The sequence below is a fragment of the Schistocerca cancellata genome, chromosome 10 (assembly GCF_023864275.1).
Source record: "Schistocerca cancellata isolate TAMUIC-IGC-003103 chromosome 10, iqSchCanc2.1, whole genome shotgun sequence".
NCBI lineage: Eukaryota > Metazoa > Arthropoda > Insecta > Orthoptera > Acrididae > Schistocerca > Schistocerca cancellata.
Genome location: NC_064635.1, coordinates 74,524,052 through 74,537,513, shown reverse-complemented (window position 1 = coordinate 74,537,513; position 13,462 = coordinate 74,524,052). Strand labels below are relative to the sequence as shown.

Below are 13,462 nucleotides of genomic sequence, written 5' to 3'. Positions count from 1 at the left end.
ATACACCGTCACGGATATATCACAAATTGTAACATATTGCTTCCAGGTATGGCTATGTTACATCAAAATTGACCAATACATCAGTATTAGTATACAAAATTTTAACATATTCCCCTATATATCACTAAACTAGTTGAGACATGATATGACAAGCTACAACTCACTCCATCAAGCTAAAACAATTAGTCAGAAAACTGAGACTGGTGAAAACTCCATAAGTCTAGTCTGGTTCCAACAAACGAAACAATTACTCAGTTCAAGATGTCATATACCTATTACAAACATCACATTCTCCTTTACTACGACTTCAGCATTATGTCATGTGTGCATCATTGGCCTTGACCACATGATGTCAATCCAAATTGAAGGAATGAATGGCATCTTGGTGCTGTTTCTTTTAATGGCCAGTAAAATGCCATGCTGTCTATTTCATTTTCATGACTGATGTAACATTAATGTTGCATGTGAAGAATTACTGTCAGTAAGACTCTGTATGAGGTGTAATATCTTTCATTTCCTCGTTCTGGTTATTTCATTATTCGTATGTAGGAAGAAGTAATACGGTGTCTAATTTTCTTTTTTGGATGTACGGTCTTGAAATCTCAAGGGAAACGTTTTTGTCATAACATATGCATCTGAGGTATGTTGAGCATTTCATAGCGCTCTTGCACTAACTACGCTAACTAAACGATTCCCTGACAAAACATGCCCACCGTCATTAGATCTTCTGTACCTGGCAGAATAGCTCAGTGTCTTAGGCTGACGAGCAATCCTGAAAAATAAGTGGAACAAATATTTTCTAAGTCACTTCATTTCACGCTAGCTTACATTTCCCTAAAATTCTCTCAATGATTCTCAGTTTGGCATACATCATCCTACATTGAGTTTTAGAACACTCAAAATAGGTACGCCATGAATTTTTACAGTCGTTGCTTTTTCCAATCGCTGACTGTCGATAGTGTATTCGAACAGTAGTGAATCTTTTCACATGTTTATGCACAACAGTTTAAATTTGTTTACGTTTATGATCTACAGCCTGTCATTACACAATCGTTAATCCTTCGCATGTCTTCCTGCATTTCTCTATGGCTCATTTCTACATGTTGCAAATATTAATGGCCCTTTAAAACAACATTCGGGCAGTTCCATTATCGCATTTACACCTGTTGATTTTGTCCCGTTAAGGCCGAGGACTGAATTCCATCGTCAAGGAAGTCCTGAATCGATTCACAAATCTGATACTCAGCAAGCTCGTGTCTTTAGAATGAGATTTTCACTCTGCAACGGAGGTAAAGGTCCCGAGTTCGAGTCTCAGTCCGCCACACAATTTTCATCTCCCAGGAAGTTTCAGGTCGTGTTTTGTTCTGTAAGCGTTTATCTGCGAGGAAGTATTAAATCAAGTCAGAAATCTGGCCCATACTTGATAAGCTTGTATTTTGTTTCAGTCAGTTTTATGACATCGGTTAATTTGTTTTGTAGCCATGCAGATAAACCAACCATCACACACTCAGTGACAAAAGACGTTTTGCACTTCGAAGAAGAGGAGGAATACAAAAGTAACTGCACATGTTGAGAGATGATATTGTATTATTACAACCAATCAAGTTCTCCAATAAACGGAACTGACGGCGAGAGCAGAGAAAATGTTATACTTTTTCATTACTTACAGGTTCTTGTCGACGATGCGGAACGTAGCTACGAAACTCTACTTCTCCTGGCGCAGCACGCTGGACCCAAGCGCCGCCTGGTGGTTGTCTCGTACAAGGGGGATGACTCATTTCCAGATACGTGCAAATCGGACGACATTCATGAGGACAGCTGGAAGAAGTTTGCAGATGTCACTATCAAACTGAACAGTGAACAATATTTGTGTTGTCTGGGAGATCTCTGTGACACGGAAGGTCTGAAGGCGATGTTAGATGCGAACCCTGACGCTCTGGGCGCGCTATCGCAGCTGTCAGGCCCTGTGAGGATGGGTCTAGACTTGGACCCACCACCAGTGAACCTCATTCCCAGAGAGCTTACATATCGGACGCGTATCAGACAAGAATTTTTCTCGTCACTGCGACACAAGGACGTGTGCATCATGGATGAGATTTCTTATAAACACGTTACCAACAAGGTTGTTCTGAAAAACAGGATCATGTTGGAAGAGCTTGAGAACTATCTCACTGCTTCGAACGCTGCCTGGCCCCTCTTTGTGGTTGCTAACAATATTGATCATACTGTATTTGAAATGATACGTATTAAATATGATGACATTCATGTGTACGTTCTAGGATATGCAGATAACGGATGGGAGATTCTGTTCCTCCGTGGAGGAAGTGCGAAAATTCGACCATACGTCGAAGAGGAATCAAGAAGTCTCCTGAAAATTGTGGGTGGTCAGAGTAATCGAACTGTTGTCGAGGGGAAACCAGGGGTAGGGAAATCTACTATGTTGGTGGATTTGGCGAGGCAGCTGAAAGGCCAGCATCCTTCATGGTGGATTCTGAGAATCGATTTGCAGAAATACTCAGAAGTCTTCGACGACTGTGGCTGCGGTGTCGAAGCTAGTAAGGATATTTTAGTTAGAGCGGTGTACAACGAGAAAAACCTGGGCATACTGGAACACTCACTTCTTCGGCACTGCTTGCTGGAGTATCCCCGTATCGTTTGCTTGGCTGATGGCTTCGATGAGGTCAGTCCTGACTACGCAGACATATGCCTAGAGGCTTTGCAGGAATTAGCTCCACGACGAGGGAAGCTGCTGGTGACAACTCGGCCGTCCATGACAACCCACCTCGAGGCTGGGCTGGGCGTTCTTGCGCACTTACTGCCTGTGTTCAGCGAAGCTGAAGTTCAGCAGTTCCACGGGTGGTCCCGCCCACAGACAGGTGTTAACTATGTGGTTAGAGACCTGCTGAGGATTCCTCTGTTTTCAAAAATGTATGCAGAATCGTTGGAGCGTGGAACTGTGGTAGATGACGTTGTAAGCCTCTACGATAGTTTTTTTGAAAGGAAATTCAGAAGATTGTATGAAGAGAAGTGGGGTGATAATTTGTCCAAAGCTGGGAAGAAGAAAAAGGTGGAGCGGGAACGCAGGGAGCACGAGAAGCAATTAGGGTTTTTGGCAGTATCACACCTTCTCCCTAGATTCGAAGTACCTCGCCCTGAGCAGTCGTCGTCCATAGAGAGAGATGATCTCGTAAAAGCTGGTGTCATTTACCAATTCATTGACGATAAGCCAGTTTTTATACACAGGACCTTTGCCGAACATTTCTTAGCCAAGTGGTGCTTTTCTTGCGAAGCAGACGGTCTGCGTGCGAATGTGTACCGTAAAGCTCTTTCTGACAGCGGCCTGGAGTTCTTCGTCGAGTCTTTCGACCGAATGGCGAGTAGGGGCCGACCACTGCTGACGGCTGTGCTGAACGGCAGCAAGAGTGAGGTGAAATCGCTGCTGGAACAGGGCGCGGACCCTGCAGAGGGTGACGTGATGGGCCGCAACTCTTTCCACCTGGGGGCAGCGTACAGTCGTGACTCTGCAGCACTGCAGCTCCTGCGAGAAATCGTGGAGGTGGCGCGGGCGGCGTGGGCGGGGGGACCAGAACCAGGGGCAGCAGGAGCGCCGCAGCAGGCAGCGGAGGCAGAGGCGGTGTCCGAGTTGGGGGACGAGGTGAGGGCGGCCGAGGAAGGGGGGTTGGTGGAATGGGGATGGATGTCGTGTGAGGCGGGTTCGGTGGAGACCTCTTCTGGCGCAGCAGGGCCAACGGAGACTGAGGAGATGGTGGCAACTGTTGATCCACTGCAGCACGTGGAGGCGGTGGCTGTAGCGTGGGGCGCGGAGGACGAGCTGATGCAGTGGACGCCACTGCGGTACGCTGCGGAACGTCGGCGCTGGAGAGCAGTGGTTGCTCTCCTGGACATGGGTGCCGAGCTGCACCACCTCGGAGACTTCCAGCGTGACCAGCACGATCCTGAAGAGCTGTGGGATATTTTCAACAGATACGGCTACAGTGCGCTGTTTCGTCACGTACTTGACAAGAAGTACAAGTCGATGTGGAGTTCCCAGACGGTGAAAAAGCGAGTCGAAAAGCATTTAGAGGTAAGGTATACATATCTACGTTTTTATATTAATATGAAGCCAGTTCCACAGGGAAGATTCAGGGACGTGTGAAAAAACATACTTCAGTGCAATTTACATCTAAAAATAAACATCATTTTAAATGAAACAACTAGTTCACTGTTACCACTCACCATTTTATTTATTTCCACGACGCGTTTCGAAGGTTTAAACATCCATGATCGGGTAGATTTACATAAGTTAATATTACATATGTGTGTGTGTTGTGTTACGATTTTTGGAGGAACTTGTGGCACTGCCTAGTGGAGAAACAAGACACTATTTCAGAATATGGTTTAGGATTACTTTTGACAAAAAATTAAACTGCTATCTAATGGTAAACATTAAATAAGTAAACTAGGGTACCTCCAGTGGTCACAGGTTCCTTTTGCTGTCGTAACACATCACATGTATACTGCCACATTTGTAAAGAAATATGGCGTCTGGAATCAGCTGGGTGCAAGGTTCGTATAGCAGAAGAGAAGACATAATCGCAAAGCGCAAAGAATATACATCGTAACAACATTATTACAGCATAAATGTTTAAAGCATTTGGAGGTGTTTGTTTTGAGGTGTCGAATATATGTGTGTGTACTTCAGGTGGTATATAAATCCAATTTTGACAAGTTGAAACAGCTAAACATTCGTACTCGTTTATACACTGCTGGCCACCGTAAATGCAACACCCTGAAGGAAGCATCCGAATCAAGTGAAATTTACACCATGGGTTTGCAGCGATGAGATATGCAACTGATTAGAATTTCAGCGCAGACGCACATCACGCGCGCCTGTGGCGCCACCTCATAGCGCCATTTAAGGCTTGGCGATTTCGACGAGTGTACGTTCGGCACGTGTGTTTACCTCGTGGTTGTTTCACAAGACGATCAGTTATGCCTCGTAGACAACAGCGAACATCGTTTGATCAAGTATCCGAGTTCGACAGAGGAAGGATAGTGGCTTACCGAGATTGTGGATTATCATACAGAGAAATCGCTAGTCATGTTGGACGAAACCAAACAACTGTAATGCTGATATGTGACCGCTGGATGCAGGAAGGTACGACGGACCGACGTGGTCGATCGCATTCACCTCGGTGCACCACTACACGTGCTGATAGGCAAATTGTGCGCATGGCAGTGACGGATCGCTCAGTGACATCCCGAACCATAGCACAGCACATTGCGTCTGTAACGCATCATCCAGTGTCTGTGCGTACCATTCGACGCCGTTTACAGCAGAGTGGTCTGTCCGCAAGACGTCCATTGCTTCGTCTACCATTGACGCAGAACCACAGACGTCTCCGTCGCCAATGGTGTGATGACAGACGGATGTGGACGGCAGAATGGAATGACGTTGTCTTTACTGGCGAGGCACGCTTCTGTCTGCAGCACCACGATGGTCGGATTCGAGTGTGGAGACACCGTGGAGAGAGGATGCTGGACAGCTGCATTATGCACCGCCACACTGGTCTTGCACCGGGTATTATGGTATGGGGCGGTATTGGATATTACTCTCGCACGCCTCTAGTACGCATTGCCGGTACTTTAAATAGCCGGCGCTACATATCCGAGGTGCTGGAGCCAGTTGTCCTTCCTTACCTTCAGGGCTCGGCCACAGCCATATTTCAACAGGATAATGCGCGACCACACGTGGCATGTATTGTCCAAATGTTCTTCGTCAATAACCAGATTGACTTGCTTCCCTGGCCGGCTCGCTCTCCGGATCTTTCGCCGATAGAAAACATGTGGTCCATGGTTGCTCAACGAGTGACCAAGATTACATCCCCAGCTGCCACACCAGATGATCTTTGGCAACGTGTGGAAGCTGCTTGGGCTGCTGTACCCCAGGAACACATGCAACGTCTCTTTGACTCAATGCCGAGACGTGTGGCAGCGGTGATCTCCAACAATGGCGGCTACTCTGGCTACTGATTCTGGCAGGAACCACATGTCACAGACGTCTGTAAACGTAATCATTTGATACTTGGTCAACATATTATCTACAAAATGAATTTTGTTGTGCTACCTCTTGTCTTTCTTGGTGTTGCATTTACGGTGGCCAGCAGTGTACAATCAGGTGAAATTTTAAAATGGCTTAAACTTCATACTTGTTAATAACAATTAGGTGAAATGTTACAGACTTGAATTACAATGATCATATTGGCTGCAGCAGTAAAATTATACATAGATGACACTCTTTGATTGGGATTAATAAACGGATGTGAGGGGCGAGAGAAAGTGTTGTGTGTGTGAGAGAGAAGGGAGAGAGAGAGAGAGAGAGAGAGAGGAAAGAGTGATTATATGAGAGCAAACATTTACATGGCAAGGAGTCTTAAGATTACATGTTGCATATATTATCTGCCTAAAGGTTGGGGTAATACATTGGTTTGCTATAAAATATGCAGATAGATATACATTTGTGCCAGTAGTTGATGTACATACAGTTTTAAGCTGACAAGGGGTACAAGCAGTTGGTGTGATGAATTATCTCTGTATGAGGTCAATCTCTTGTACTCTTGGCGGCTGTCAATATTTATGGTAAATATTAGGATGTGTGCACATGTATGTCTGTGTGTGTGTGTGTGTGTGTGTGTGTGTGTGTGTGTGTGTGTGTGTGCATTTTTAAGAGTGTAGGCAGTTGCTGAAAACAGAGATGATACTATTGTAAATATTGTCATTTTTGTAATTTAAGATGGATTCTGGTTGTTTCATTTGGTGTTTGTATATTTGTAGTGTTTCAAGGATGTCTAGTTTTCTGCCTTTTGTTTGCGTGTGTAGGATGCTAATACTTTTGTTGTTAACATGGTGGTTTGTTTCATGCAGGTGGGTAGCTACTGCTGATGTGTGGTATTTTTTGTTTTTTAGTGCTGCCATGTGTTCCTTGAACCTAATCTCAAATGATCTGCCCGTCTGGCCTATGTAGAAGCAGTCACAGTCCAAACATTCAATTTTGTACACACCTATGTGATGAAGTGGGTTTCGTGTGCCGATGTTGTGGGGTAACGGTGACTGGTAACAGTGAACTAGTTGTTTCATTTAATGTCAGTAACGGTTACGGTAAAGCCTAACCTAAAAATGTTCGCATTTAAAGGTAAACATGATTTACTTGTACATTTACATAAACTATCTGGAAATCAGTGTGAATAGCAGAAGATACTTAGAATTGTGCAAGCATTACTTAAATATGCAACACCCGCCTTGGCTAATGCTGACAGTACAGCGTCTTGTTCCACTCTGCCACAACGAAGTTTTGAAATATTTCAAATTAGGTTCATAACGCACCTTGCCGCAGTGGTAATACCGGTTCCCGTCAGATCACCGAAGTTAAGTGCTGTCGGGCTGTGTTAGCACTTGGATGGTTGTCCATCCGGTCTGCCGAGAGCTGTTGGCAAGCGAAGTGCACTCAGCCGTTGTGAGGCAAACTGAAGAGCTACTTGAACAGAAATGCAGCCGGGAGAAGAGTGTGCTGACCACATGCCCCTCCACCTCCGCCTGCGAGGTCAGGATGACACGGTGGCCGGTCGGTACCGTTGGGCTTTTCAAGCCCTGTTGGGACGGGGAGGTTCATAATGTTGTTTACGACCTTTTGTTTCATATCAGTACATATTGCTCAGGGTAAGAGTGAGACTGAGTATTCCATACAACTGGAAGTTGTAGTGAACCAACAACATAATTGTGAAAAACTAGAACACTTATTCAGAAGTTAATTACGACTAGAGACTGGATCGGGTCAGCGATGTTACTCAGGTGCTTGGCAGAAGAATGTTGGCAGTGCTAGCCACGAGGTGAGATGGGACTGTAAAACGCATGTAGTCGATCACAAACCTTTTCAGATTCAGCACGTCAAACTTTTTGGCAGTGTGCTTCTTTATTTGACGTGTTTGGCAAATAAACACTGAAAGAAATTTTCTTTGATTGTGAAACTGATTAAAAAAATCCGATTTACACTTTTATTTGTCAAAACAAACGCCACATGTTTGCCAGAAAAGAATGATGGACAGTACGAATGTTAATGTTTTATGGCGTATTTTGAGCGAAAAAAAATTTCTATCGCAGTTTCTCTCAGTATCGTGAGTGTGAAAAATTAAGAGCGAAGGATGTTATGGAGGAACCAACATATCACACATCATCACAAAAATGACACAGGTGTTGCGTCTTTCCCACGTAAATGTGACGCAGACAGACGTAAAGGAAGAGGCTCAACATTCTGTTCCCGACGTACAAATGGGAGCGCAGCAAAATGATATTGTCTCTAAATACTCGATCTTTTGCTTCACCTGTTTCCGTAATAATCTCAGTGTACGAGGTGCAATTCAGGTTACAAATTTTAAATCTTCGAAACCTACTCCAATTGCCATTTACCTGAAAGTTATAGGGAATCGTCGAGAAACTCGAAGAGATTATCACATAACACTATCTCCTTTTTCAAGGTGAAGGAGTAACAGTTCTAATAAGTTATTGAAGTCTGACCGTCAATTTGGAGGGCGTCGTTGATGGCAATCAAAGAGGTCATGCTATGAGAAGCTATGCCACCCCAGATCATCAGTCCTGGTTGTCGGGTCATGGCAGGCGACAGTCAGAGAGGTGTCCCACCATCGTCTGGGGCGTAGAAGTAATGAGTTCCGCTTCCAACTGATCCCCGACGATCGGCGAAGACGTGTCTGAAGATGCCCCAGACAGCAGTGGAATACCAGATTGAATGTTACGCGCTGTACGTCCCGACAACAGCGAGTCATGGTCCTGGGTGCCAATTCTTCTCATAGCATGATCTGTTTGGTTGTGATCCGCGGCAGCCTTTCAGCACAGCCGTACGTCAACGATATTCTACACTCCGTCTTGTTTCCCTTCATGGCAAGCCTTCCTTGGCTTACATTTCAGCAATATAGTGCCCTCCACCACACGGCAAAAGTTTCTACTGCTTACCTTTGTGCTTCCAAACCCAACTTTGGCCAGCAATGATCTCTCCCCAATCGAGAATGTTTCGAGCACTATGGGCAGGGCATCCTAACCATCTTTGACGATTATCACGGTGTAAGTGTACATTTTTTTATTTTTATGATTATATATTTTATGATTTTGGTTGTGGTGGCTTTAAATATTGTGGGCTAGCATGAGACTTTTAATTGACTTATACCGCGATAACACTCGTACGGACATCGGCTGCCCCGAAGTACGTACGATATAATATTTTTAAAACACAGCGCGCGACTCACGGCCTTCTAATAAATAGTTTGCGTGAGCGCTGCTATTTAGAAAAGAAAATATGCGTATTCTTACGCAAACTGTAATTATTAATATGAGTCGCAGGGTCTACTGGTTATTACATAAAGGTTAACTGAGATATTGCGTAATGTAATGATTTCAAATATTTCTTTTTCGTTATTTACAAGGCAAAACTGGAGAGAATCTCGTCTGCTGTTAGGCGGCTAAAATGAAACATACTGAACTCACTCAGTATTCTAAATATTAATAAACGAAATCTATTTTGACTCTTTTTAACTTTGAAATTAATGAAAGATCAAAACTGAGAAGTCTCTCGCATTTACATTTAATATTATGACATGATATTTTAATTAAATATTACAATCAGCGTAATGGCCGACTAAATCCTGCTATGGGAGATGAGCTCCCTGTACTGCGAAGTTCTGTAAAAACTTTGTTAATTATAATTAATGGCTGCAATCATGAGAGGTGACAACTAATTCAATAATACACACTTTCTAATGACAATTTCTATTATACTTTTCAAAATACAGATAAAACTTACGTTAATTTTCAGACAGCACTACAATGGCGACCTACCGCTAGACGAAACAAAACAGGAGAGCTAGTTCAATCAAGGCATTGTCTCTGATCTTCATGGCCTATGCTACACAGAGATTATACAAAAAAACGGTATTTTGTCATAGAGTAAATATCTCTGGAGTGAGCATTCACATGCGCAGAACAGATTTTGTGTTGTCAACATGCATTGCCGGCCTGGTCACGTGATCTCGGGACGTCGTGTGTTTCTCCGTATAGCGCCCTGTATATTTAGAATGTCACTACATCCCTAGCAGAGACGGATTCTTTTCGTACGTGTCGTGGATTATATATATATGTTGCGCAGACATTTTAACTAAAGATTTGATACCGGGAAGAAACTAAAAGGCAAGTGATATTACATTCTGCTTCTTTGCGATAGGTGTCATAGGTCAGATGCACTCGATTTTTGGTAGTTTTCGGTATGATACGGCACTTTATAGTATTACAGAGCCTGACGTTACATTTTTGCTGCGATAGGCCTGCAAAACGACTTGACAGTACGCTAGTACTTTTGCAAGTGTCCGGAAAACACCGAATTTGCCACACATTAGCGATTATATCCCTGCTAATTCGTCCTTTTTTCTTGTATTTCTGCGTATTTATTTTCTCGTTTTTGCGACCTAAAGCACAATTTTTCTTACTGGTGGCACTTTGAGGTATTTATTTCACGCATTTTAAGTGCTTGCTCCCAGTTTATTACATGAATAGTAAACTGAGTAATCTATATACATAATCGACACGTCACTGATAAATGCATGGAGGATAGATAGTATTTACTGAAACAACTAATCTTTCGCTTTACTGTTCCACTAGCGAATTTACGAGAGGACGCGATTGTTTGTAAGCTTTTGTACGAGCCGTAATATCTGTTTTATAGTCATAAAATCGTAGAAAAATAGGTCTACAGAATCAAGCCTTAATTATAGGGCGTCTCGAAATTTTTAAACATACACAGTGTCTCTTACTAATATGATAACTATAATTAGAGCTACATGGTATGTACCCATGAAAAGTTACTTTCCCTCCTTTCACATATTTTTCTTTGCATCCGTAGCAACAACAGTAATTCACCCTCGCTATTACACTATCAACAAACGGTGAAACACAACAAAAACTCTTGATATTATAAACTTCAAACGCTGCAGAAAGCACACACGCACACCGACGTTCCGAAAACACGTGAAAATCGTGGTTTAACCCTAGCATTACCAAAGGGGGGGCCTCGTAGGCCCACTGACTCAGTTTTTCTATGTTGTATCCACACCCTTTGATATATGAACTTGAAAGCAAAGGTAATTGTTCGTTATTGAATGTACTATCGAGTTATTACAGAATTTCGGAATAAAAATGTAATTAAAATTCATTTACTTGATTTAATTCTCTGTGGGCCTTAGAAGCCCACCCGTTTGTAATAGCAAGGAAAGATTTACGAGGTTGAGTCTCTCGTTTCAAATTCTTACCATGAAACGAATTTTGGCATTGTTGCCTTCAGACATATTATTATGAAGCGGACCATTGTTATTTTCAGTGTTTCTGCTGCTGTTGAACCAGCAACATGAGCAGACATCGTTTACGTGATAGTTCCATTGAAAGAGTGCTAGAAGAAGTTTTGAACGAACCAGATTTAGAGGAAAGTGAAGTGGATGATGATGTGGAAGAAATTAGAACTGATTCATCGTCTGAGAATGAAGATGAGGTTGAAGCCAATCCACCAGATGATAATGATACGGAATGTGATAAATTCATTGCAAAAAGTGGACGAGAGTATATTACGAAGCCATCTCGACAATATCGGCGTTCTGTACAAAATACAGTGCGAGAAAGAATGGGGCTAGGACAACAAGGAAGAATTGCGTCTCCGAAAGAGGCTATAGAGCTCTTTTTTACACCTCAAATTATGAATCTAATAAAACTACACTCAAATGAAGAGGCTTCTCGACTAGGTATTCAGCACACAGATGAAGATGAGTTATTTTGTTATATAGGACTCTTGCTAATCACGGGTTCAAATCATGACAATAAGATACCTGTCCAAGATTTATGGTCTTTGCTTCAGGGCCGACAAGTGTACTATGGATCAATGAGTCGGACCCGATTTTTCGAATTGACTAAAATATTGAGGTTTGATGATAAGAACACAAGAGAAATTCGTCGCCAGACTGACAAGTTTGCTCCAATGAGGGAAATTTTTGAAAGCTTCAATTCTTCACTTCCATTGTATTTCATTCCTGGTCTACATACAACAGTGGATGAGATGTTGTCTTTGTTCCGTGGTCGCTGTCCATTCAAGGTGTTTCTAAAAGAAAAACCTGGAAAATACGGCATTCTAATTCGAATGCTGTCTGATTCTGAGACTAGATATGTGATCAGCATGGACATCTATACAGGCAAGTCAGGAAATACACAGCATTCAAATGGACCGATGGAAATTGTAAAGAGACTAATAAAACCTATTGAAAAATCAGGCCGTAATGTTACCACAGATCGGTACTATACTTCAGTGGAGCTTGCTGAGACTCTATGGAATGATTTTCACCTCACACTTGTTGGCACCCTACAGTCTAACAGACGACACATACCTGAAGAGCTGAAGACTACAACTGGCCGCAGTTTACACTCTTCCATCTTTGCTTATACTGACCCTCAGACACAGAGGCCACCAGTTACTCTTGCATCAACGCTAGTCCGCGAGAAGCCAAAACGACTGCTGTTGATGCTTTCAACTTATCACTCAGAAGGGGTGTTGAATGAAGACTCAAAAAAGACTAACATAAATCTTTTTTATAATTCTACAAAGGGAGGCGTGGACACCATAGACCAGATGGCAAGACACTACAGCACAAAGAGAGGAACAAGAAGATGGCCTTTGTCCCTCTTCTACACACTCATTGACATAGCAGCAATAAATGCATATTCACTCTTCCTCCTCAACTTTCCGAATTGGAAAAAGAATTTGCTAAACCGCAGAAGAGTTTTTATCACTAACTTAGGTCTCGAACTAATAAGATCTCAAGTAGATAAACGGGCACAAAATTTGTATGGACTTCAGAAGCCAGTAATAATGGCAATGGAAAGCATCACACAACGGAAGCTCAGCTGCTCTGTAGAACCATCATCCTCAACAGCAGAACCAGGAACACGTGGACGGTGCCACCTATGCTGCCAAGAAGCTGCATCTAAAAAGATCAAGTACAACAAGCTGGGAAAGTCAACTGTTACCTGCTCTCAGTGCCACAAACACGTCTGTGGGAAACACTGCAGGAAGACAGTGTTGTGTGAAAAATGCGTTGCAGAATGAGACAGTAAATTTTGTTTGCTTCATGTAGTGTATCGAATTAAAAAAGTCGTTTTTATAAGAAAACACTATTTTGAAACATTATTCCAAAAAATATATAAACTGAATCTCGTGATTTGTTCATTTTATTCCTATTATAATAACATCTTTTATTATCCAGTATACAAAAACAATGTCTAAGCATTTTGAATTGTTATTAGAGGTATCAGAAGTAAATAAACTTGATTTATGATAAAATAAATTGTGGTATTCTTTATGGGC

At 42.6% G+C, this 13,462-nt stretch overlaps 1 protein-coding gene across 1 annotated transcript in view; it reads left to right on the top strand.

Moving 5' to 3' along the window:
* Positions 1–3,370: 3,370 nt before the first annotated feature.
* The window catches only part of LOC126106132 (serine/threonine-protein phosphatase 6 regulatory ankyrin repeat subunit A-like), a 56,830-nt gene continuing 46,738 nt past the window's right edge, over positions 3,371–13,462 (top strand). Inside the window, exon 1 of the mRNA XM_049912376.1 lies at positions 3,371–4,084. Coding sequence (XP_049768333.1) covers positions 3,371–4,084 — 714 coding nt within the window. The remainder of the gene's footprint in view (positions 4,085–13,462) is intronic.